The sequence below is a fragment of the Rhinatrema bivittatum genome, chromosome 12 (genome assembly GCF_901001135.1).
Source record: "Rhinatrema bivittatum chromosome 12, aRhiBiv1.1, whole genome shotgun sequence".
Classification (NCBI taxonomy): domain Eukaryota; kingdom Metazoa; phylum Chordata; class Amphibia; order Gymnophiona; family Rhinatrematidae; genus Rhinatrema; species Rhinatrema bivittatum.
The window spans coordinates 66,866,369-66,889,705 of record NC_042626.1 but is presented as its reverse complement, the minus strand read 5'-3'; the positions used below and the strand labels follow the sequence as shown (position 1 = coordinate 66,889,705).

General features: G+C 49.3%; 1 protein-coding gene across 1 annotated transcript; it reads right to left on the bottom strand.

Moving 5' to 3' along the window:
* Positions 1 to 8,758: 8,758 nt before the first annotated feature.
* On the bottom strand, positions 8,759 to 22,564 carry WNT9B (Wnt family member 9B). Its single transcript, XM_029572246.1, has 4 exons — positions 22,473 to 22,564; positions 15,301 to 15,551; positions 13,863 to 14,128; positions 8,759 to 12,272 (listed from the first exon to the last, which is right to left on the bottom strand). Exons 1-4 carry the CDS (start codon positions 22,562 to 22,564, stop codon positions 11,805 to 11,807), a joined length of 1,077 nt encoding a protein of 358 aa, XP_029428106.1. The 3' UTR covers positions 8,759 to 11,804.
* Positions 22,565 to 23,337: the final 773 nt, after the last annotated feature.

Genomic DNA, 23,337 nt, shown 5'->3' with positions numbered 1-23,337 from the left:
GAAGTATCAGAAGAGCCCTTTTATAGGGTTGGCTGGATGACATCATCAGGAAGGGCCGCGGAGCTTTTCCCACTGTGGTCCCTTTAAATTGTAGGCAGAGGTGTACACACGCACCTAGAGGATGCCGGCAGCAAAGAGAGAAGTTTGGGGCCTGGGCCACGAAGAAGGTGGCATCAGTGGTACTCCTGGCCACATGAAGAAGTAGTGGCATCAGCGGTCAGACTCAAGTGGGTTCCTGGGTCTCTCTCAGCTGCATAGAAGCAGCAGCAAAACTTGGCAGAGACACAAGGCCGCAAGGAGGGCGTTGGGGTGGTTCTCTGCCACACGGTAGTGGAAGCAATGGCCAGAAGGTGTCGGTGCAACATTCAGCCATGAGGCAGAGGTGGAGTGGTAAGTGAGGCTGCTCATAGGGTCCTCTTGCAAGCAGAATTGCTACAATGATTATGACATCATTATCAATACCACCACCACCACACCATCTGCAACATGATCTCTACCAGCACCATCACCTCCACCAGCAAAATGATAGCTATTATCATCATCAACACCACCACCACTAGCACCATCAAAATAATACTATGACCATCGCTAGAACAGCATCATCATTGACACCGGCTCCATCATCATCACCTCCACTAGCACCACCACTGGTAACAATAGCACTAGTTTAGTGTTATATACTTCAACAGTCATGGCCATATTCCTGTTCATCATGCTCCCCATCTAACTTGTCTTCCTTCCCCCTCCCCCCACCCCCACTGCCACCATATTTTCACTTCAAAGATGCTACACAAATTGTCCTCCTGTTTCTTATACAACTTCCCATCTTCTCAACATCATATGACTAAAGGGCAGGGGCAGTCCCCTCCCCACTATCTGCCCTTTCCCCCTCACCCAGCCCTTTTGATAATCCATATGGAATCCAATAAGACAGCTCAGGAATTCTTAGAAATACTTTCCTCCTCCCCAACTCATCTGGAGCCTGCTCAAAGCTCCCTACTTCTGGAGCTATTTTGACAGAGTATGAAACCACAAGTATTTTAAGCTGAGATGAAGGAGACAGTGGTCTCTGATCTATAGTGACAGGCACATTATTAACTGGGATGGGGGCTGGTAGGGTGCAGGTCTAGTTCCCATTTGCTCAAAGACCTACGAAGCATTGCCACATCTGACGTGCAGGGGCATGCGAGGCTGTGGGACAAGAAACACGTTGCCGTGCAGGGAGAGTAACAGGGAGAAGGAATACATGGAATCAGTCCTTAGCCCTGTAACATAGTAACTTAGTAATGATGGCAGAAAAAAGATCAAAATGGTCCATCTGGTCTGCCCAGCAAGCTTCCCAAGGCAGTCACTGCTGCTCCGTGCAGGTTACCCCCATGTTTCTCTTAAGGGTAGTAACTGCCGCTCCATGCAGGTTACCCCCATGTTTCTCTTAGATTTAGCTTTTTTATTTATTCCCATCCTCTAGCCTTTTAGGGATCCACAGTGTTTATCCCATGCCCTTTTGAAATCCTTCACAGTTTTAGTCTTCACCACTTCCTCCAGAAGGGCATTCCTGGCATCCACCACCCTCTCAGTAGCTTAGGGTTTTAAGTTACCCCTCCAGGAAAAGTCACTTGGTAAAAATCAGACCATCAGGAATCGCAGCACGGGATCCAAGGCAACATGAGGTGGCTAAGGGCAAGGTCATCGATATCCATTTATTAGAGGAGAGAGGGTACTGGGTAGGGATGTGCATTCGTTTCATCCGTTTCCTATACAAGCATGTAATATGAAACGTATGAAACATATGAAACGAATGCACATCTAATTGACATGTAATGGGAAACGAATGAAACGAATGCACATCCCTAGTACTGGGCAGTCTGAGATCTAGCGTAGTCTGGGGCTCTATAGTAGGGATCAAGCCAGAGAAATGGGGTCAGCCTTGAGCAAAGCAAGAGCCCAACCATAGCCAGCAAAGATCTACAGTAAATAAAAGTGGATATAAAAAAAAACAAAACCCATGGTTGCTTGATGCAGTGATGATCTGAATCGCTGTCTCTTTATTTGGGGTTGGAAGAATCCCATAAAGGCACAGAAGATAGGAGATACCCTCTGATACCTTTCACTTCTTTTACACACCTTATTTCTTTGTTCAATATATTTCAATGTTTTATGTACAATTTACCCCCATAAAAAACCCTTAATCATACCATTCATGCACTCACATAAAACCAGCATTTCCCTTAAATATTTCAATTGATCTTGTAACCACCACCACGGCAGCGCATATGCATATTCACAAATTACAAAAGCATCTCTAGAAAAAACATGTGAAGAAATGTGCAGTTATAATCCAAATTCCAAGACTTTACAAATTGTCAGAGGCTCCATAAGCTTCTATTTCCCTATGTTATGTGGAGTTCCGAAGTCCCAATCCTAAATGGATCAAAAGCCGCATCCTTGAAACTTGTAAAAGGTTTTAAAACATTTCAAGGATGGGGCTTTTGATCCGTTTAGGATTGGGACTTCGGAACTCAATATAACATACAGAAATAGAAGCTTATGAACCTCTGATCAGGCCATTGGTTTGAGTCCCTGAAGGATGTGCAGGGAAAATATTTGTTTTCGTTATTTGGTTCATTTTCGGGAGTGTTTTTTTCCCACAAATTTTGGTTTGTGGATTGCTTGATTCATTTGTTTCGTGTGAAAAAAACAAATCAAGCAATTTAAAAAAACAACCCAAAACGGACAAAAAATGAAAACTAGGCCTCCCCCTGAAAAAATGCCAGGGCCAGGATCCCCTCCAGCCCCCACTTACCCAGGCCATTGGTAATCTGCCGACGGCAACTAGGCTGAAACCTCGGACTTGCATAGGCTGAGGGAGGTCACCTCTGCCTCAGCCTACTCAAGGCCAACACCTCAGCCTAAGCCAGAGCCTGAATCCAGGCCCAATGCCACGGCACAGCCCGGAGGCTGGGTCCCAATGCCTGCATCTCAGCAATGTATGACAATGCTGTACTTCAAAATGGCGCCATCCACTAAGGTGAATACACCGGAGTTAATTAACTCCAATGTGATCCCAGCAGACGCTTGTCATTTGGCATTGAAGAGAAGAAGAATGAAGACGATGGACCATGGAGCTCCCAGGCCTGGACCCCGAGGCCTGGGCCTGACCTTGGGCCTAGGCCCCGGTGTTAGGACCCAGCCTCTGGGTCAGGTCACGATATCAGGCCTGGGTCCGGGCCGAGGCCCCAGCAACAGGACCCAGCCTCTGGGTTGGGTCACAGCATCAGGCCTGGGCTCAGGCCCCAGGCTAGGCTGAGGCCCAGATATCAGGACTTGGCCTCCAGGTCAGGTCATGGCATCAGGCCTGGGCTCAAGCCTTGGTCTGGGCTGAGGCCACAGCGTCAGGACCTGGCCTTTGATGGATACCGACGGATCAGGTAAGTTTTAAGATTTTTTGTTTTTGGGGGGTCTCGGCCGAGGCCCCAGCATCAGCCCATGCCTCCGCCGAGACCCCAGCGTCGTACTCGGGTCAAGTCACAGTCCCTGCTTTGGGCCTTGGCCTATGCCCAAGCGTGATGCTGGCACCTCAGCCTAGGCCCAAAGCCGGGGCCTTACCTTACTCATAGGCCACGGCCCCTGCTTTGGGCCTCACCCTATGCCCTAAGCGAGGCCCCAGCTTCAGACCTAGTCCTAGGCCCGATGCATTTGTTTAAAAGAAAATGAACAAATAAGGTTTGTTTCATTTGGGGGGCTCCCAATTCATTTCGGGGGCCCCCAAATGAAACGAATTAGCCTTATTCATCACATTTTGCATTTTCATTTTAAATGAATGCACATCCCTAGAATCCATATGTTTGTACATAGGGCCCCTGAAGATAAAGTGATTCTATATCTGTCCATATATTAAGATGATCATATGGCTCCATGTTAAAAAAGGACAGACTGATCCAGTTGTGGTTTTTTCTCAGCTGCATCTGTGGGCACAGGGTCCCTGGTATTACTGGAGAAACTGGAATTCCGAGTACATAAGTCAACAAGGTCAAAAACCAGACTCGCATCCCTTGTTCACACTGAAAGCTTCGCCTCCTAAACACCATAGGTGCAAGACGGAGCATGAAGTTGGATCAACACAGCACCCAAGCAGTTGTTAGAATTTGAAACACCCCCCCCCCCCCCCCCCCCCACAAGCACTTCCAAGCAGGGATGAAAGCAGAGGCAAGACTCCCCTTAAGAAATGCATGCCCATGCCCACACCGCTGGGACCTCTGAGGAGAAAGGGAGGTGGCACCAGGCCATCCATTACCACCCGTGCTTTGGAAAGAAATCCACCCCTGCATTATGTGGAATCATTTCAAGGCCTCTGGACACAGAAAACTACTCTGACAAACGATCCACGGAGTGCAAGAATACAGTTAGAGTAAACATTCAGAATGGTTCTGCACGTAAAATTGGAATTTCTGTGCGCAGGCGGTGTTCTCCAAGAGCCCGGCGCCTGCGCGTACCAGTGTGGTCATACGTAAGCGTGAAAGAATTTTTAAAAAGGGGCAGTGGAGGGACGTTGCAGGGGTGGGGGTTTGGAAGTTTGCACGCACGTTAGTAAGTTGGTAAGCTGTATACGCCCATGCATTACCGAATTTGCGGGTGCCCTTTTGCCCCCAGTAATTAAGTCAGGGAAGTGAAATTGCATTCTGTCGTTTGTCTGAAGTTTTTGGCTGGGATGGTCAGGGTGAAATGCTGGAGGGTCTGAGTGAACTAATGGAGGGGGTCGGCCAGGGCCGGCGCAAGGGTATTAGGCGCCCTAGGCGAACCTTCTGCCTTGGGTCTGCCCCACCCCCAGTCCCCGATCTCAATCACTCAGCCAGGCCCCCTCTCTTACACACACTTAGTTTCCTTGTCTCATTCACACACGCAGCCTTACACAGGCTCCCTCCCTCTCTCTCACTAACACCATTGCTCTCTCGTGCACACACAATCCCTCTCTCACACACACACACACATAGGGTCCACTCGAGGCCCCATATGGCTGCTCTTTACTGCCCCCTAATGGCTGGCGCCCTAGGCAACTGCCTAGCTCGCCTATTGGGATGCGCCGGCCCTGGGGTCTGCGAACCGGAAAGTCCGTGCCCGTTCACACGGAAGTATTTTCAGAAATGGCGTACGAGCATTCTTTCTCTGCCTCCGTGTATAACTCAGGGCTATTACCCACGTTACGAATATTGCGCACTTAAAATATCTGCACATACATGTATTACACACATACATGCGTGACCTGAAACAGCTACGCATAATTTGGGGGGCGGTATTCTATAAACTGTGAGGCTCCCATTTCACGGTTTATAAATTCTTTACAAACCGACTTACACAAACTGTTAAAATGACCCTCCCTAAATAATTAGAAAGTGTTCGTGATATGAATGTGTGGGGTGCAGGGCTTATGAGCTTGTCTCAGGACTGGGACACTGAAAGGACTCGTGCAGCCTTTAGGACACAATATCTGGACAGTCAGTAGATTAGGCAGGAGTACGTTTCCTCTTAAACATGATGTGAACACGGAACAGGTCCTTCTGTAAGGAAGAAGAATCACACACAGGCATAAGGGAAGGTTCCTCACTTTCGGTTCCTTGTCTAATTGTGAACTGCTGGTTTGGGGTTTGGGGTATGCCCCGTATTGAATTAGGCCGCTGCAATAAAGTGCGCCCAACCTAGCGCTCAGCTCAATGAAATAAGAGAATCAGTGCGTCCAAAACACGTGTCCAAATAAAGGCGGAGCTAATAGCACTCATCCCATGTAAATGCCATGTACATGAGGTTCTTAGCCATTACCCTGCAACGCAAAAAATCCCCGGGTGCCCAAGGAAGACTTTTTAACCCATAAAATTTTACGTCAGCCTGGAGCAGGCATAAGGTCTTCCCACACATCAAGGGCTCAACTTTGTTTGCAGCACCATGCAAAAAAAAAAAAAAACACCCCAAAAGTTTTGACTTAAAAAATAAATGTCGGGGCTCACAATATACACACTCCGGGACCTGTATATTGTGCATGCATATTGTGCTGGTAAAATAGCTGCCGTGGGAAAAAATGAATGCTCGTAAACTGAGCGTCCATTTTCCTAACCCGCACACAGCCACATCTCCTAGGTGCTCCATGCCATGGGTGTGCTAGGGACGCACACTTTATCCATAGTGCGACCTTTTTAGCGTGGCAGCTCATTTGCTTATTGCACCGGGCGCACAGGAGACGTGATTGTGCGCGCATTAAGAAAACATGTTCCTAGTTTGGACGCATGCTTTTAGCACATCCATCTTACGTCAGCCTGTATATGTGCTGTCTCTTTCTGCAGGGTTACTTTCCTGTGTCTCAGCGGATGGACTGTCTCTGTGCAACATTACCTGCCCTCCGTCTCGCTGTGGGCTGTCTCTCTCTGCAGTTACCTGCTCTGTCTCTCCATGTGTGGGCTGTCTCTGTATGCACAATTACCTGCCCTCTGTCTCTCTGTGTGTGGGCTGTCTCTCTCTGCAGGGTTAGCTGTCTCTCTCTGGTATTGGTATGGTATTTTTCTTGTGTGTTTTGAGGGGGGGGGGCAGGGAGTGAAGGGAAAGACGAAGGAATGAGATACAGACAGACAGACCTGGAGGTCTGAGCCTGCAAGTTTTGTAGCCTACAGCTTATTAGCTTGGGGAATTTTTTTTTTTTTTCAGATAATGATAAATCCGAACCTGTTTAGGCTTCTCTAATCCCTTGTGACTCACATTCCATCCCAGAGGATGATCCGCCAGCATGTTCTCAGTGTCCGTTTTAATGAGGGGCTGCACAAGAGATGTTCAGAGGCCAGGAATGGGGCTGGGGGAGGAGGGTGGAGAGAGAGACCTAGCTGGGGTGGAAGGATCATATAGGGAGGAATGTGAGAGTAACTGGACAAGACCAGTATGAGTCTCTCTCGTACTGTTCCTGCTTAAGTCGTGGATCAGATTAAGGTTGTCACGGAATAGAGCTACTGACAAATGAAGCTCACTGTTTGTCCATCTGTCTGCTTGTTATCTCACTTGTGTTGATAATTTGCCCTCCAGTGTATGGGGAACAAGTGTGAGATTTATTCTTACCGGGCCTACTTTCATTTCAAGAAAAACAGCCTTCAAAAAGCAGAATATAAATCAATCAAATAAACAATAAAAATAAATGTAAGAAAATATCCCCATCTCCTTTTCATCTTGTCTACTGTCCTACCACCTGGCGAATTCCATTTTTTCCTGCGAGGAGAATAGAAGACCCAACTGATCCACCAGAGGCCTCAAGATCCCAGCCCCAGTCTCAGTCCCCCTCCAAGACCATGCTCTAGATTAGAACCACTGAAGACCCAATCACCATGTTATGAAACCCCCTAACAATAATCATTTTCCAGCACAGAAAATACTCCCACCCACTCCACAGCCTTTGCAATTTAGTGAATCTCAAAAAGTACACCAAGAGATTTTCTCAGTTCTCTCCCTAAACCACTCCATCAGGCACTGACCATTTGACTAGAAAACAGGCATTCAGCGGCCATCTTGGATTATGTTTATAAAATCCATAAAAATCAAACAAACTATGATGTAAAAAAATTAAAGAAACTGCAAAATCCAGCTACACCTGTTAGTAATTCTCTCTATAATGCATAGCGACAACACTATATTTTTTCTTTTTGTGGTCTGTATATATGGGATTTGTTATACAATATCCTTCCTTTTATGCCTACTTTCCAAGCGAGGGTGTATTTGTCCTATCAGATGTTCCTGACAGGGATATTTTTCTTGGAGGGAGAGGGAGGGAGCCTTGCATATGAGGGTGCATGTCCCAGAAAAGTGACTCCAATTAGTTCTTCATAGAGTTTCTTCTTTCTCAAGGAATTTCACATCCCCTTTTCCCAGGATACTGCTGTGGCCAATGAATGCTATGCCCACATCAAAGATGGCTGCTGAAAACCACCAGCACCGATTTGGGGGGACTGAGAGTTCCAGTCCTCGGGTGACACAAGCAGGCCTGACTTTCTTCTTATCCACACTGAACACCATCAATATATTCATGTACACCGGGTCTAAGAATCAGGCTACTCTGCATAGTTTGAAGATCCGACCCGTTTGTGGCCCATGAGGACTCTAGTTGGCCATGTTTGTCCCTAGCTCAGTGGTTTTCAAATATGCTCCTTAACACTCTGTCTCCACTCAAACAGGTCTGGTCTTCAGGGTAACAAGAACATGCAAATGAACCAGCATCTTTGACCAAAGTATCAGGGATTTCTCTCATGAACATATCGTGAAAGGTATAGGTGGTCTGGGGGCAGGTTCTTCAGGACCATATTTCAAACTCTATAGTTTGTTTTTGGGTTGTTGGTTTTTTTGCTATTTCTAGAGCTCCAACTGTGAAAATGGAAGGGCGGAGGATTGGGAAGGGGTGGAGGGGTTAGTGTGAAATATAGCTGAGGAAGAAATACCACGGGACTGCAGGAAATGCAAATATCTAAGAGTATTTATTAATACGAAAGACCTTGAAGGGTTAAGCTACTACAAACACTAGTGCAATATATCTCACACAGCCGTCAAAATATAAATTACAAAAATATGAAGCAAAAAGACAAATCTGTACAAATTAATAACACATACAACCAGGAAAGTCATAAAAAAGGCTTATTAATAATCCAGCTGGATATACAAAAGCTATAAATAACATAAATATATTTATATTTTTTGCCCTAACAGCTGTACATATGAGGTAGAAAAATATTCTCTTGGTTTTTCAGTTTCCCTTAAAGCATAAAAATCTTGCATAAAATGATATTTTCAATCAGATACTTACAGAGGTTTTTAAAAAAAAGAGTTGTATTTTTTTTATAAAAGTTGCTAGAAAGCATGTAAATTTCTATCAGGCACTGATCCAAGTGCTCTGGGTGCACAAGTTTATGCACAAGTTATAGTGAACTGTCTCCCAGGCAATGGCCAGGAACAAGCCATCATGCCAAGTGATCTAACCAACCAGGGACAGCAAAAGCTCCTCCAGAAATCAGTGAATGCTTTCAGCCTGCTCAGCGTTGTAGTAAATAAATCAAATAGCAACCAGATATCACACCCCTCCACCCCAAGCCACTTATAATCTAGGTGCCCGATTCACAGAACATGTTTCTGTGATTTGCTGAACAAATGGTAGGACTTGAACCCGGACCCTCAGGTTTTAGAGCTCTGTTTTCTAAACCACAATATCCCTCCCCTCCGGCTAGGCTGGGTAAGATGAAGACCTGCTTGTGTTTTGCCAGAGCTGACTACTGCATCATATCCATAATGGTAACAGTTGTCAGCTTGACATAATAGATGTTGCCCCTGTCTATACTGCTCTGGTTAAGGACAGCTGCCAGCTGCACAAGCTTGAGTGGCTACACTGCACCAGCTCTCCTGATCACTTTCACCCTTGCTACCCTCCCTCCCCTTTACCTTCTTAGCTGGGAAGTGTAGCCAAGGTCAGTCTACTGACCGGCTAGGGTTCTGCCAGCTCCCCATCATTACATCAGGGAACAAACCTGGCAGGTAATCTTCTTCTCTCCTCTGTTTTGGTGGGGTGGGGGAGCTTACACAGCCCCACACCCACTTCTCTGTGTGTTTGTCAGCTTTATCATCATCTCCCCTTTATGGTGGCTGTTTCAGGAGGATGAGCATGTAAAGGTTTCCACAACTCACCAGCACCCAGGCACTCCCCTGCAGTACCCCCCCATTCCTGTTCATGCCTTCCCCTGTGCTTACCCCTACCCTATGTATCTGTCCACATCCCAGGCTTCAGAAGCTGTTTTCTCAGTGCAGCATCTTAGTGCAAAGAGATGTTTTAAACCAGTGACCTGAACAGAGACAACATGTAAGAGCTGGGGCAGTGACACATAGGGGGAGCAAGTGAGTTCGTTTTAACAAAAAAAAACAAAACAAAACTTCAAAAGAAAGGCCCAAGAGTTTTAAACCAGTCAGAGTTTCCAGATTCAGGGAGCCAGAGGGTCCTGCCCCTCACACCACACATACACACAGAACGGCCCTGAGATGCTCTTCTGCTGAGAACTTTGGCTACCAGAAATTGGCCTGTGATAACAGGGCTACTGAAAAGGGTACAGCATGGATGCCCACAAAGCAGCAGGTGCCTGAGACTTGCCTGTTCTTCCCCGGGGGCCCCTGTAGGTTCTCTCTCTGGCTGGAGTTTCAAATGCAACTGATGTGTTTGCCCATGATAAGAACTTTCCAAGTAGGATGTGATCCCAGGGCTACATCCTCCTTAACGGAGCTGTACAGCTCCTTACAATCACTCAGCTCATGATTTCGCACCCCTGCTACCTCACCCAGGGGTTAAAGCAAGAAAACTACTTACCCTGTCCCTCACCATTTCACTAAACACACCAGCACTGTCTGAATTTTCAAGGCGGCTCATCGAGTAACCGCATGGAGCGCAGTTGCTACCCTTAAGAGAAACATGGGGGTAACCTGCACGGAGCGGCAGATACCACCATAAGAAGCTTGCTGGGCTGACTGGATGGACCATTTGGCCCTTTTCTGCCGTCATTACTATGTATGCACACTGAACTTTCCTCTGGTTCCTCATGCTGTTTTTACAATGCTCCAAAACATATTCTGTTTGTACAGTCTGGGGCTATAGGAGGTGGCCACAGGGGTGATTTTGTGCTGGGTCAGGGACAATTTTCATCCTAGTTGCTGCTTTCTGCTCTTGAACTGCCTGGACACTGTAAGACAGAGTGCTGAGGATGGGTGGGGGGAGTAAGCCTGTGCTATTGCCAGGGTGGGAGCAGAGAGTAGTTCAGTATCCTTTCCTCTCCCTCATCACCCCCTCCTCTCATTCTGATACCTTTTTTTTTTTTTTCTTTGAGCAAATCACACCGGTGGGGTCATATTTTTTCACAGACTTCCTTCCTTTGGGTTGACCACACGGCCAGGCCAATGCACGATGAGGTGACCATTAGAGGCAGAAAACCCACATACAACGGGGCTAGCAGGGTTAGGGTGCAGGCCAAGGGAAAGGGAAGCTGGCAGAGCTTCAGATAGCATGGAAGGGACTGGCTGCAGGAGCTCGCCCTCCCAGCCTGGGTCCAGTCTAGGCTGTTGGGGGACATAGAAAGGGGCAGGACACAGGAAGAAGCAGGATATGGAATGGGCCCCTGAAGTCACTCATCAGCTCTTCATGCTTTGGACACATTAGGATGGCAAAGGCACAAGACAACCAGGACATAAAGCACAGCAGCACCCTGAATCCTTTCCCCAAAACCACCACCACCACCATCAACATGCACAAGTCACCGTATTGTCCCGTAAAAACTAGCCAGAGGAAGATGACACTATCTCATCGTTCAGGTTTCCTCGCCATGCACCTTCCACCATACAGGCAAGTGAAGGTCTGGGTGGGCACGGAGAGAAGGTCATTGTTCTCCAGGTACCAAGGAAAGCAGTAATCATGATTGGTAATGACCCAGAGTACAGAGATAATCCACCTGGCTCCTGCCTACATCTTCTGGGGAACAGATTCCTCTTCGGTTGGCGTCCTTGTCACCACCATCCACGTCTTCCCTTGGGAACATTTGCTAAACTCTTTCAGTTTTCCTATCCCCACTGGAAAGACAGACGCCACCCCCCACCTCTGTCCTTGCTCTCAGTGTTTAACGATCCATGAAGACCCTGTCTGGTGAGTGAGGGTGGAGCGAGCTTTCCAGTTCTCTGCTTCCTCGTGTTTTCCTTCTTTGGTTCTTCTAGTGCTAGTGTTCTTCCTCTGGCCCTTCCTCTGCTGTTGGCACTGGTGTGATTTACTGCTTGCAAGTATAAACTTCCTCTTCCTGCATGCACTGCTGGCATTCCACATGGCAGCACCACTGAACCTGGCAATGGCAGGAGAAGGTCACCATCCGGGTGCGAGTGTTGTGGCCTCGACCGCAGCATATGCTGTCGCAGTTGGTCTCTTTCAAGCATGACCTGCCCGCAGTGCCCACTGAGAACTTGCTCCTCCTGCAGAAGTTGGGGGAGTCCTCCATGTAAACCAGGTCAGTGCTGCGGGGAAGGCGGGGCGAGGGGCCCTGAGCTTGGGGGCTCGCCAGCTCAGAGTGACCCGTGGCATCATTGGTGGCACTGAAGACTCTGACGGCGCTGTCGTACTTGGCCTTGAGCAGCCTTCCTATCTCGTGGAAAGGGGAGAGCTGTTTCCAGCAAGTCCGCACAGCACAGGAGCCCGAGACGCCGTGACACTTGCACGTAGTCTTCAGGCCATTCTTCACCGCCTGAGGAAGAGGTGGGAGAAAACCTCCAGTCAATTTCCATAACAATAAAATCAAACTTCAGCTGAACCAGAAGACAGAGCAAAGTCAACTCCAACAGACGAGATGGATCCATGCCTATTGGGACATTCCTAGCCAATAGATGTTCACATCCCATCCCCATAGATTCTGGGAGGTGTTGCCCTGATTTTCTGTATGGGATATCTTGGGTACCAGAATATTTTGGGTTGGGATGGCAATTACTTTCCAAACTACTGTACATATACGTAGTAGTCAGGTAATCATATATTTTGGTAACTTTTTAAAGAAACCCTCTGGTGATAAATGTCAGAAGAACAGAAGAGAGCTTCAAGGGCCAACATCTGCAACAATTGGGATGGTATCATGGATGATGGCTCTGAAAGAGCCATAATCCTGACAGATTTAACATTTCTCTGACTAAAGTTGTCCAGAAAGAATTTGTATCTGATAAAGGATGTGACAGCCATTAAGTCACAGCAGGCCCCACCCAGTCAACCAAGGCCACCTTAAGTACACATTTACCTACAGTGCCAGGGAAGGATATACGAGTGGGATCCCCTGCATTTATTAAACTTGCAAGCTGGCGTCTATCCTAGGAATCTGCATTGGCTGGACACAGAGTGCATAGGGTTAACCTTCATTAGGGAGCAGCGGCGGATTCCTGATGAAGACCGGCCTGGGGATTCGCCGCCCGGGCTGGCCCAGGAGATTCCATGTGGTCTGCCAAGCGCAGCTCTGTTACAGCCGTGCTCGGCAAACTACGTGACTAGCGTGACCGGCCCATCGGGGGATGCTCGATCCCCCGATGGGCCAATCCGCCCCTGTCAGGGAGGATTCATATTCCAGCTGCTGGGTCACCCAAGAGCCTGGCTGTGACTGGATCACAGGCGTGTCAGGGAAGAAGGTGGGAAATAGCAGTGAAATACTCAAATGACAAGGATGCCACATCTTCCAAGCACCCGGCCTCTTGTGGCTATCTAAAGCCTTCGCCACATGCAGAATCAGAGAATGCATACAATTTACGGGCGACTCCAGCTCAGAGGACATGCCGTGCATCTGAGCCTATAGCTAGATCAGTCAGCAAGGCCGGCTTTAGGGGTGTGCAACCTCAACAGTCACACAGGGCCCTGCTACTTCAGGAGCATGAGGGCAGTTTTAAAGGGGCTGCCACCATGGTGCGACCAGGAGAACCCACCCACCCACCCACCCTGGCAATAGACTGCAGGGCTCTGCCGTGGCTTTATAAAAGGTGCCACTGGCTAGGAAAGGTGCTATTACTAGTGTCCTCAGAGGACACTGTTGGCACTAAAGCCATCCATTTCAGTGATGTTACAGAAAAGTCTCTAAGCATTTGCCAGCGCGGCTCTGAAAGCTCTCGGCGGGAGTGAAGTTTCCAGATGGCTTCATTTGGCCCCATAGTAAGCTGGCATCTGTAGGTTTGATTTTCCTTGAGAAAAAGAAAACTAAAGGTTCATGCATACACTGAGCCAAGGCGAAGCAAACTAAGATCGGCTCAGCCTGCCTCCCCCGCCCTAGGGCCGCTGTCTTTCTAGCCCTGCTCTGGCTCCTCACCTTCATGCCCATTTTGGTGTTGTGGATGTCCACCTTGGCACGCAGGTCCTTGCCAGTCTTCTTCTGCCCCAGGAAGTTCTGGAGGAAGCGGGTGCTGTATTTGAGGTTGTCTCCACACACCCCCCACTGCCAGGCCTTCTGGTTTTCCAAGTCAGGGGAGTCGTCGCAGGTGCAGCGCTCCATGCGTCCGCTGCTGCAGGCCTTGGCCAGTGAGTGCGAGAGCGCTGCAGACGACACTGCATACAGGAAGCCTGTCTCCTTAAAACCTGCATGAGACACAAAGAAGATCGAAAACAGTCAAAAGACTGAAAGTGGCGGCTGGCTCAAGCTTCTATTCTAGGAAAATCAGAACTGCAAACTCCTCTACAAATAGTGCTTCAGCAGCGGGAATATACAATGATTCCCCCATCTTTAGAGAAGAGCTGAGCCAGTCCTGGATCTGTCAATTTGGCAAGATTACAAGTCCATATGTGCAATGGATAAAACCAGGACTGCTTTAGCTATCCCAATGACCCACAGCCATCTGGTGACCTCCGCCTTCAAGTTAAGTCCTTGTGGCTTTAGTAAAGTCTACTCTTTCGGATAATAGAAAGACTAGGGGGCACTCCATGAAGTTAGCATGGAGCACATTTAAAACTAATCGGAGAAAGTTCTTTTTTACTCAACGCACAATTAAACTCTGGAATTTGTTGCCAGAGGATGTGGTTAGTGCCGTTAGTATAGCTGTGTTTAAAAAAGGATTGGATAAGTTCTTGGAGGAGAAGTCCATTACCTGCTATTAAGTTCACTTAGAGAATAGCCACTGCCATTAGCAATGGTTACATGGAATAGACTTAGTTTTTGGGTACTTGCCAGGTTCTTATGGCCTGGATTGGCCACTGCTGGAAACAGGATGCTGGGCTTGATGGACCCTTGGTCTGACCCAGTACGGCATTTTCTTATGTTCTTATGTTCTCATCACATTTTCCTGAGCAGCATCGTCCTACTTCTTGTAAGCTTCTATGAACCCTTCATTTGTAGTTGCCGGGATCTCTACACCCGCCCCCCCCCCCTCCCTCATTTTTAATCCTCTGCCATCATGCCCACCCATCTCACCAACAATCTGCAGACAGGGGCAACAACAGACCAAAGCTCCCACTAGAACCGCCAGCCAGCACCAGCTCTCCAGGGACACTTTCACCCAACCCTGGGTTTGCCCCATTGTAGGTAGGAAGTTGGTACTTCTTAGTTCTCAGACAAAAGCAGAAGTTCAACTTCCCTGCACACAAGAGGGTAACAGCCAGGACTGGACCAGGCTTGCGGTAAATGCTGGAGCCAGCTGACAACTCTAGTGATGCAACCCATGTTGCCGCGCCACAGTGCGCCTGGGCTGACGGGAAACTGAGGCTGCTGTCGCCCCGTCGGGGTGGGCACAGCCACATCCTCCTCTTCGACTGACCTCGCTTCAGCAATTCGGCCCTCCCGTCCAGGCTGCAGTTCCACCGCTCGTTGCGAAACTGGTACTGGCACTCCATGATGCCCAGGCGGATGGCATCGCGCAGGACGTCGGCGAGTCCCGGCTCCTTCCGGCACAGCCGCTTCTGCTTCCGCGAGAGCGTCAGCAGGTCGCACTGCTTCACGTGGGCCCTGGCGGAGGTCGCGCCCTGGCCTGGGAAGGGGAGGTGCGTGAGAGCTTCTCGGCCCGTCAGGCTAAAGGCAAGAACAAGAGAGAGGCCCTGGCCATTAGAGAGCTGGAGGCGGGTGGGGAGCTTACCTCTTCAGTGTCCAAACCAGCAGGAGATGAGTAGTAAGGAGCAGATACCAGGCACGTGGCCCTCGAATTAGCAGAATTAGAGAATTATCAGAAACCTGTGAGGAGTGAAGAGTAGGGTCAAAGGTTTCACCCTTTCTTACTGTCCACTATGTATCAGCCGATGGACGGAAATAAGAGTCACAGCCTGGAGGTGACAGGCTCTGCACCTGTACCAATCAGTTTGGTGGGGCTTGTTTTAGCCGACGAGGGACAGGGGGGCCTTGCAAAGAGCTGGCCCTCATTTCTCCCTCACCTTCTCTCCGCTTCCGGCCGTCCTCTTGATCTTTCCTGTGTTTTTGGAGGACCTCCCAGCTGGAAAGTGGGCTTTTATTTTTTCAATCTCTCAGTCTCTGTCCGCCGCACTGGGCTTCTGGTTCGCTCAGAACCAGCTTCTTTTGGGATCCCGTGCTAGGAAGTTTTCTTTCTAACTCCTTGGTTGGGGGGGGGGGTGGTTTCTTCTGTTTTACACCCTCTCCCAGCTCACTTAGGCCCAGTCCAGGGGGGGCTCGTGCACAAGGACACCTGGAACCCTGCGGTCAGGGGCAGAAATCCTGCCACTAGGTGTTGCCATTGGTGCACTGACCGGGACTCCCCCCCCCCCCTCCACTTCCACCGGAGACTGTGAGCACTGCTTTCACAGCATCCCCAGCCCCGAGCGCAGGGCCTCCCATCCCAGGTGGGGTCACTAAACCTTCAGCCAGGATCAGAAGAGCCTCAAATGCAGCGCTGTTCAGGCACCAGCTGTGGAAGTCAGCACGGGGGCCTGTGAACCCCACCCTCATGTGTATTTCTATGGCTACAGGAAGGCCTACGTGAGGAGGGGGCCTGTGCACTTGCACTGGCTCACAGACCCTGAGCTCAGGACCAGCCATAGTGGGAGGGGAGGGCTGACTGTGCACGGGCTGGGGGGGGGAATTGTTCACCGCTCCTCTCTCTCTCTCTTCACTTCACCTCCCACTGGACCTACCCAAGAGAGAAATATTGCCCATGCTCCTCTTCTCACCAGTTTTCATCCACCTTTAGACCAAGGCCCAAAGGAAAATATTGATATTAACCCTGGGCAAGGGGATGTTTAGAGCTTTTTGAAGGGAGGGATCAGATTTGGGAGGGGTTTGAGGGTTGGATCAGCTGGAGGGGGTGAGGGAAGGATGGAAGAAGAGGGGGAGATAAGTGAGGGGCTGAGAGAAGGAGTGGGGTGAGAGGATGACATAGGATCAGCTGGGTGTTATAAGGGCTTGGGGTGAAAGAGAATCAGATGGTGGGAAGGAGAAAAGCTGAAGGGGTGAGAAAGGAGATAGACTTGAGAGGTGAGAGAAGCTGGGGGATGTAAGAGATCCTCTGGAGGAGGGTGGAGGCTGACTAGGGGTTAAGTTGGGGGGTCATGCGAATTTTCAAGCACTGAAATGGCGTCTCATTGGCTAAGAGTTTGGGAAACCCTGGCCTAGCTGTCCCAGAGGTGGGAATACGACCTACGTCCTTCCACGTGGCCGTACCCGGCACCAGACAGGCCCAGAAGCGGAGATGAAAGATTTCGTGCGCACACGAGGTACTCCGCGGCCTCTTCCTGCAGGTTACTTCGAATCACCATTCATGGGTTCATTCTGTCATTCCATGCCCATGAGTCAGTGCTCTGCCCCCTGCCCCCCTTCCCGGTACCAATCAAAGCTGCATTCCAGTTAATCATTAAGAGAAGGGGGGGGGGGGGCAGTTAGCTGGTAACTTTCCAACCTGCCCATTCTATTTCTAATGTAATCTGTTCACATCTTTACCTGGTTAAGAAATGGAAAAGCAGCCCTCTGGTGATATAAGTCCCTTCTTTATAAAACTAAAGCTATTAGCCGGACTCCAGGGCCCTCCGAGGGTGGCCTAGCGAGCTGCCTGCAAAGACTGTGATCATGGGCGTAAGGAAAGGCAACGGCAGCAGCAGAACCATGCAAAGAATCCCAAAAACTGGTTTCCATGGTTCGAAGATCTTCCATCAATAACTCAACAGGCAGTCCAGGGGACTCAAGGCCCGACAAGGCCTTGAGTCCCCTTTCCACCAACCCACCACCTCCGAGCATCTCTTCCCTGTATCTGTGTAGTGCTGCATAAGTCTAGCAGCACTATGAGAGTGACATCACTGGTGACATCACTGGTGACTGTGTTATGCCACACTCCAGAATAAAACCAAGAAAACCAAGCAAAGGTTTTTCATGGACTTTGTCCTCCTGTTTTTGTTTTTTTTTCCAGTTTCCAGCTCACTCAGAGCCAGGGCTGGCACCATGAGCCTTCATTCATAGCCATCTGGGGATTTTCCTCCCAAATTACTGGTCCAGTCTCGGCCGGGTGGTGGGGGGGTTGCACACAGCAGAGCTTCACAATCATTGGCCACCAAATACCACCATTGTTCAATGACTGACTGCCTCCCCTCCCAACACCCCCAACCAACCCAGGAAGTGGATCAAACCCAGGTCCCTCCGCCACCAGAATGGCCCGGAAATTTCCATGCTCAGATACGCGAGCCATAATGGACATCCTTGATGACCTCACCAGCACACAAAAATGGCTGAATTTGAAACATTTTGAAACAAGGAACCATTTTTTTTTTCAGTTTGGTTGTGTGGAGCTTTAAACAAAAGTCACATTCTCAAACCAGAGGAAAAAAGCTTTTTGTGAGTGTTCTAATAGCCCCCTCAGCTCAGGCCACCCTGGGAAGTGAGAGCCCCACACGGGCCAGGATGCTCGTCTTCACCTGTAAGAAGCCTTTCGGGAGTCACAGCTCGGGCAAATGCGGCCGCAGGGGGTGGCTCCTGGGTGCTGGAGGACCACTCCAAGCAAATAAGAAATGAACTGAAGTGCCCAGAAACATAAGAATAAAGCACAGGAGGTTCCAAGATTGCCAAGATCCCCCACCCTGGCCAAAGTCTGCTTAAAATCTACTGAGCTCTGTAACATCTAATTGTTGCTACTTAGCAGTTGATAAATAGGGAAATCGCCGGCCCTTCTCCTCAGTGCAGAGGTCAAACCGCTCAGTTTACTGATGATCCTCACTTCAGACCTGTTCTGCCTTTCTGAGGAAATAAAATGAAAACTTCTCGGAGAGACAAATCATATCCCGTGAGGGCATTCAAAAACCATACAGGAGTATCAGAACAATAATCATCTTGATTTATGGACACGGTGCAAGGGTTTAATGTTTGCTGTGACTTTGGATTGCACTAGAGTTTGTAAAAGAATAACCTGCACGGCGGCCCCGTGCCCTGCGCTATAGGAGGGTCCCGGGGCGCGCACCGCTGTCCAGCTGCAGCCGAGTCCCGTCAGCACATCCTGCTCTTATCTCGCGGACTGAGCAGCCCGCTGGCACCTTCCACGGAGGGAGAGACTGCCCAGATGTTATCTGGAGTCTTCCCCGGCCACTGCTAATCTCCTTTCGTTTGTCTGCGCCTCCTACGCTCCCACCGGCTGCAAACGCCAGAAAAACACCTGACCAGGCTCCATGGGAAACACTGCGAGTTACAAATGGGGGCTAAGGCAACCTTAGTCCTCGCGCTGAAATTTGGACCAAGCTAGAAGACAACAGCAGAAGAGCGGGATAACTTGCATCCCTCCATCCGGGCGGCATGGAAGGCGCCATGCTGGGTACTGGTGACGTCACGGCTCCCTACACACCTCCCTTGCCAGTGCCATGCTGGGTACTGGTGACGTCACGGCTCCCTGCACACCTCCCTTGCCAGTGCCATGCTGGGTACTGGTGACGTCACGGCTCCCTGCACACCTCCCTTGCCAGTGCCATGCTGGGTACTGGTGACGTCACGGCTCCCTGCACACCTCCCTTGCCAGTGCCATGCTGGGTACTGTGACGTCCCGGCTCCCTGCACACCTCCCTTGCCAGTGCCATGCTGGGTACTGTGACGTCACGGCTCCCTGCACACCTCCCTTGCCAGTGTCATGCTGGGTACTGTGACGTCACGGCTCCCTGCACACCTCCCTTGCCAGTGTCATGCTGGGTACTGGTGACGGCCCGGCTCCCTGCACACCTCCCTTGCCAGTGCCATGCTGGGTACTGGTGACGTCACGGCTCCCTGCACATCTCCCTTGCCAGTGTCATGCTGGGTACTGGTGACGTCACGGCTCCCTGCACACCTCCCTTGCCAGTGTCATGCTGGGTACTGTGACGTCACGGCTCCCTGCACACCTCCCTTGCCAGTGTCATGCTGGGTACTGGTGACGTCACGGCTCCCTGCACACCTCCCTTGCCAGTGTCATGCTGGGTACTGGTGACGTCACGGCTCCCTGCACACCTCCCTTGCCAGTGTCATGCGTTCCTACAGAGCCTGCTGGCTGAGTGACTTTAGCTCAAAGAAAACTAGGGAGGCAAACCAAATGCTAAGTGGGGCTACTCCGTCACTGATGACATCGCCAGAAAACAAACAAACAAAAAAAAAAATCACTGCCTCCAAATACTTGAACTGCAGTACAAAGTACAGTAGCGAAGAAAACAAAATAAAAAGATGTGTTTTATGCTGCTCTGTAATAATATTGCTACTGTTTGCCAGCGCTCCTGTAATCGGAGCCTGGCTCCATGCATGCTCACCTTTAAAGGTAAAGCAAATAATTCTTATAAAAGATGGAGTACAATCTCCACACAGACCTTTTCCCACGGGGGAGGGGGGTCAAGCGAAACAAAACTAATAATTTAGAAAGCTATCACTAGAAGGGGGAAAGAATTGCTATGGAAACCTGCCAAGTGGTTTAGGAATGCACCCACCTTAGAATAAGCAGGTTAAATATTGATTTTAGTTAAGATATCTACGGTCAATATAATATGTAATAGAGAATGTGAACATATTTAATATCAGGTTGTAATCTGCAATGCACACTTCCAAAATCAAATAATTGTGTGCAAACATTGCAGTGCGCTTTGCAGCCTTGTGCTAGCCCGGACTTCTTCGGAACGGATGCAGGTTATACAGGAGTTACAACCCTCTGCACTTTTACTGTATTTCCAAAATGTAGCGACAACACCCCCCCCCCCCCCCCCACACACACACACACACACACTTTCCCTGTGGAAATAAAATGCATTCCGACAAATTCACGTTCACTCCTCTCGTTTCTTGTCCCTGGATGCAGGGAATCTTTCAGAATCACGCCCTTCTTTTCAGCTGGGATTTAAAGTGCACGCTTGCCTTCAAGCCAGAAAAAAAATAAGCTATGAAACCAGATAAAAGAAAAAAAAAAAAACAACCCCACAGAATATGTCAACATTTTGACTTGTTATTTCCGCCCCCAGGACGGATAACAAAAATAAATAGTTTTTATAAGATAATTAAACGACTTTCCTATTTCTCTTGCTTGTTTGATTATTCTGGAGGGTTTTCATTTTTTCAATTAAATGTTAACATCTTTTTTTTTAGAGTCTGATCAAAAGTTACCGGACAATTTTGTTGTGCAAAATACCATGCGGGAAGGCATTTAAAAATGCAAGCAAATAAATGCGGAGGTTTTATTATTATTATTATTATCTATCCTTTGGTGTAAAACTAAGTTTTTGAGTGTCAGCATATATAGCAAAGAACATGCGATCTCCATTTCTGCTGCGGACGCTAAATGGTAGTGTTTGGAGATCCGGGCTTAATATCAAAATAAGAAAATATATATTTAGTAAAAGAAAAAATGTGTTGGTACAGTGATTCGAATTATTCGGAAAGAAGTGTTTCCACGTGCAAAAAAAAAAAATGGCGTGAAACCCCTTCACTAACTGGTTCTTTTACTGTGCAATTTTTTTGGAAGTGGGATTGAAATCTCGTTGAATTTACATATTTTTTTAACACATTTTATTCCCTGAAAAATGAAATGTTATTCCTGTTCGGACAATTTGCTGCAGTCAGATTTAATACTGTACCTGATTAGCAACTCTGCGATTTTTTTCGTTTTATAATTGTGCCCAAGTACAATTTAAAATCAAAGCAATCCGAATTTTGCTTGCACATTTTGAACGGGCGGTGCTTCTAGCCTACCGCAAGCCCAGCAGCTGTTTTCGAGCCCGCTCACCTCGCTTACTGGCCCCTCTCCCCTTCACCACCCAGCGGGGACAGGCGCGGGGCTTTCCGCCGCAGCCTTCTTCGTGAGCCCCTCAATGTGCGAAAAGTGATGGAGAGAAGGGAGCAGCGCCCCGCTCCAGCTGTGCCAGCCGCGATTCTCCACATCTGGCTGACTCCCAGGGACGCTTAAGGCTGCCTGGGATTGCCGCCCAGCGCAGGGGAGCTGCTTCTCCCGATTTTCCTATGTGGAGGAGCCGCTTGACGCCTCCTGAAGGGACAATATTTGGGAAGAGCTACAGATTGCCACCTAACATTAAAACCTTCCATTCTTGGTTTGTTTGTTGTTGTTGTTGTTTTTCTTCTCCTTTCTGGATATTAACATCCCCCAATGGCAACAGGAAAACTGATTTAAAAAATGGAAATAGACTTTAAAAAGGCGATGCAAATGAGAACAAACAAAGAGAAGGGAAAAGGATAAGTAAAAAAAAAAAAAATAGGAGCAGTGCAAAAGGAAAGAAATAAAGAAAACCAGTGAAAAATAAACGAGCTAGAAAGGGAAAGGGAAACAGGAGACAACGTGAATTAAAAAAAAGCTAAAGAAGAGAGAAAGGAGATGGACAGAGAGATCCGGGACATTTGAAGTGGTGCCGGAAAACTCCTGTCCAACCTCCTCTCTGGATAAATCTGATAAGGAAGCAAAGAAAAGAAGCACGGGGAGAGCAGAAACACAGACAGGCAAGGAAGAAAAAGAAATAAAGCTAAAACCCCGGGGGAGGGCTGCCGGACACTGACCCGAAGTACGCGGAGACGTGCAGGAGCAGGAGCGGCTGCAGCAGGCAGAGCGCGGCCGGCGCAGGGAGCGGCAGCTGCAGCCCGGAGCGCATGGTGTCTGCCCGGCGCGGCTCCGCGGCTCGCTCGTCCCTGCCAGTCACTGAGAGCCGGGAGCCCCAGCCCCGCCCCCCGCCCCCAGGCCCCGCCCCGCAGGGCCAGGGTGTGGCGAGAGGGGGCGGGGCCTGGAGCTCACCTGCGGCACCCCCCGGGGCTGGAATTCCGAGCTCAGGAGGCTGCAGACTGGATCTAGAGCGTCTATTCGGTACCGGTTCCCACCTCCCAGCACTCGATAAAATCCAGGTCGCCAGGGATCGGATCCCAGGTGGACCTGATTCCAAAGCCGCTTACATCCGGCCTCTCGCCTGCAAAGTACTCGGGGAGGGAGCTGTCAAACGGGATCAGAACCAGAAGCGAGTTCCCTTCTAGAGGCCCAAGCAGCTGTCCGGATGCTGGTAGGAAGGCGAGCGTGAGACGGACTCAGTGTAGCTGCAGCATCCTCTCACTTCTTTACTCAGAGAGAGTAAACAGGTGGAGAAGTGGAGTCCAGCCCGTTGTGCACATTTATTGCAGGATACACTCGCTCACCAGGTGGGACGGGGGAGGCCTTTCCTGCAGAACTCGCAGGTTCTGGGTCTGCTCCCAGCGGATTGCCGGAGAGGAGCTACTGAACATCTGCCTGACTCTTATCAGCACCGGTTGTCCTCCTGATCCTGAGAAAATGCTGGTGGTGGCCGAAAGGCTCCAAGGTCAGCGTGGAGCAGTGAAAGGTGCGTTCTCCCCAAATCCGGGACTGACCTGCAAGCCCATACAGCAGGCAGCATGATCA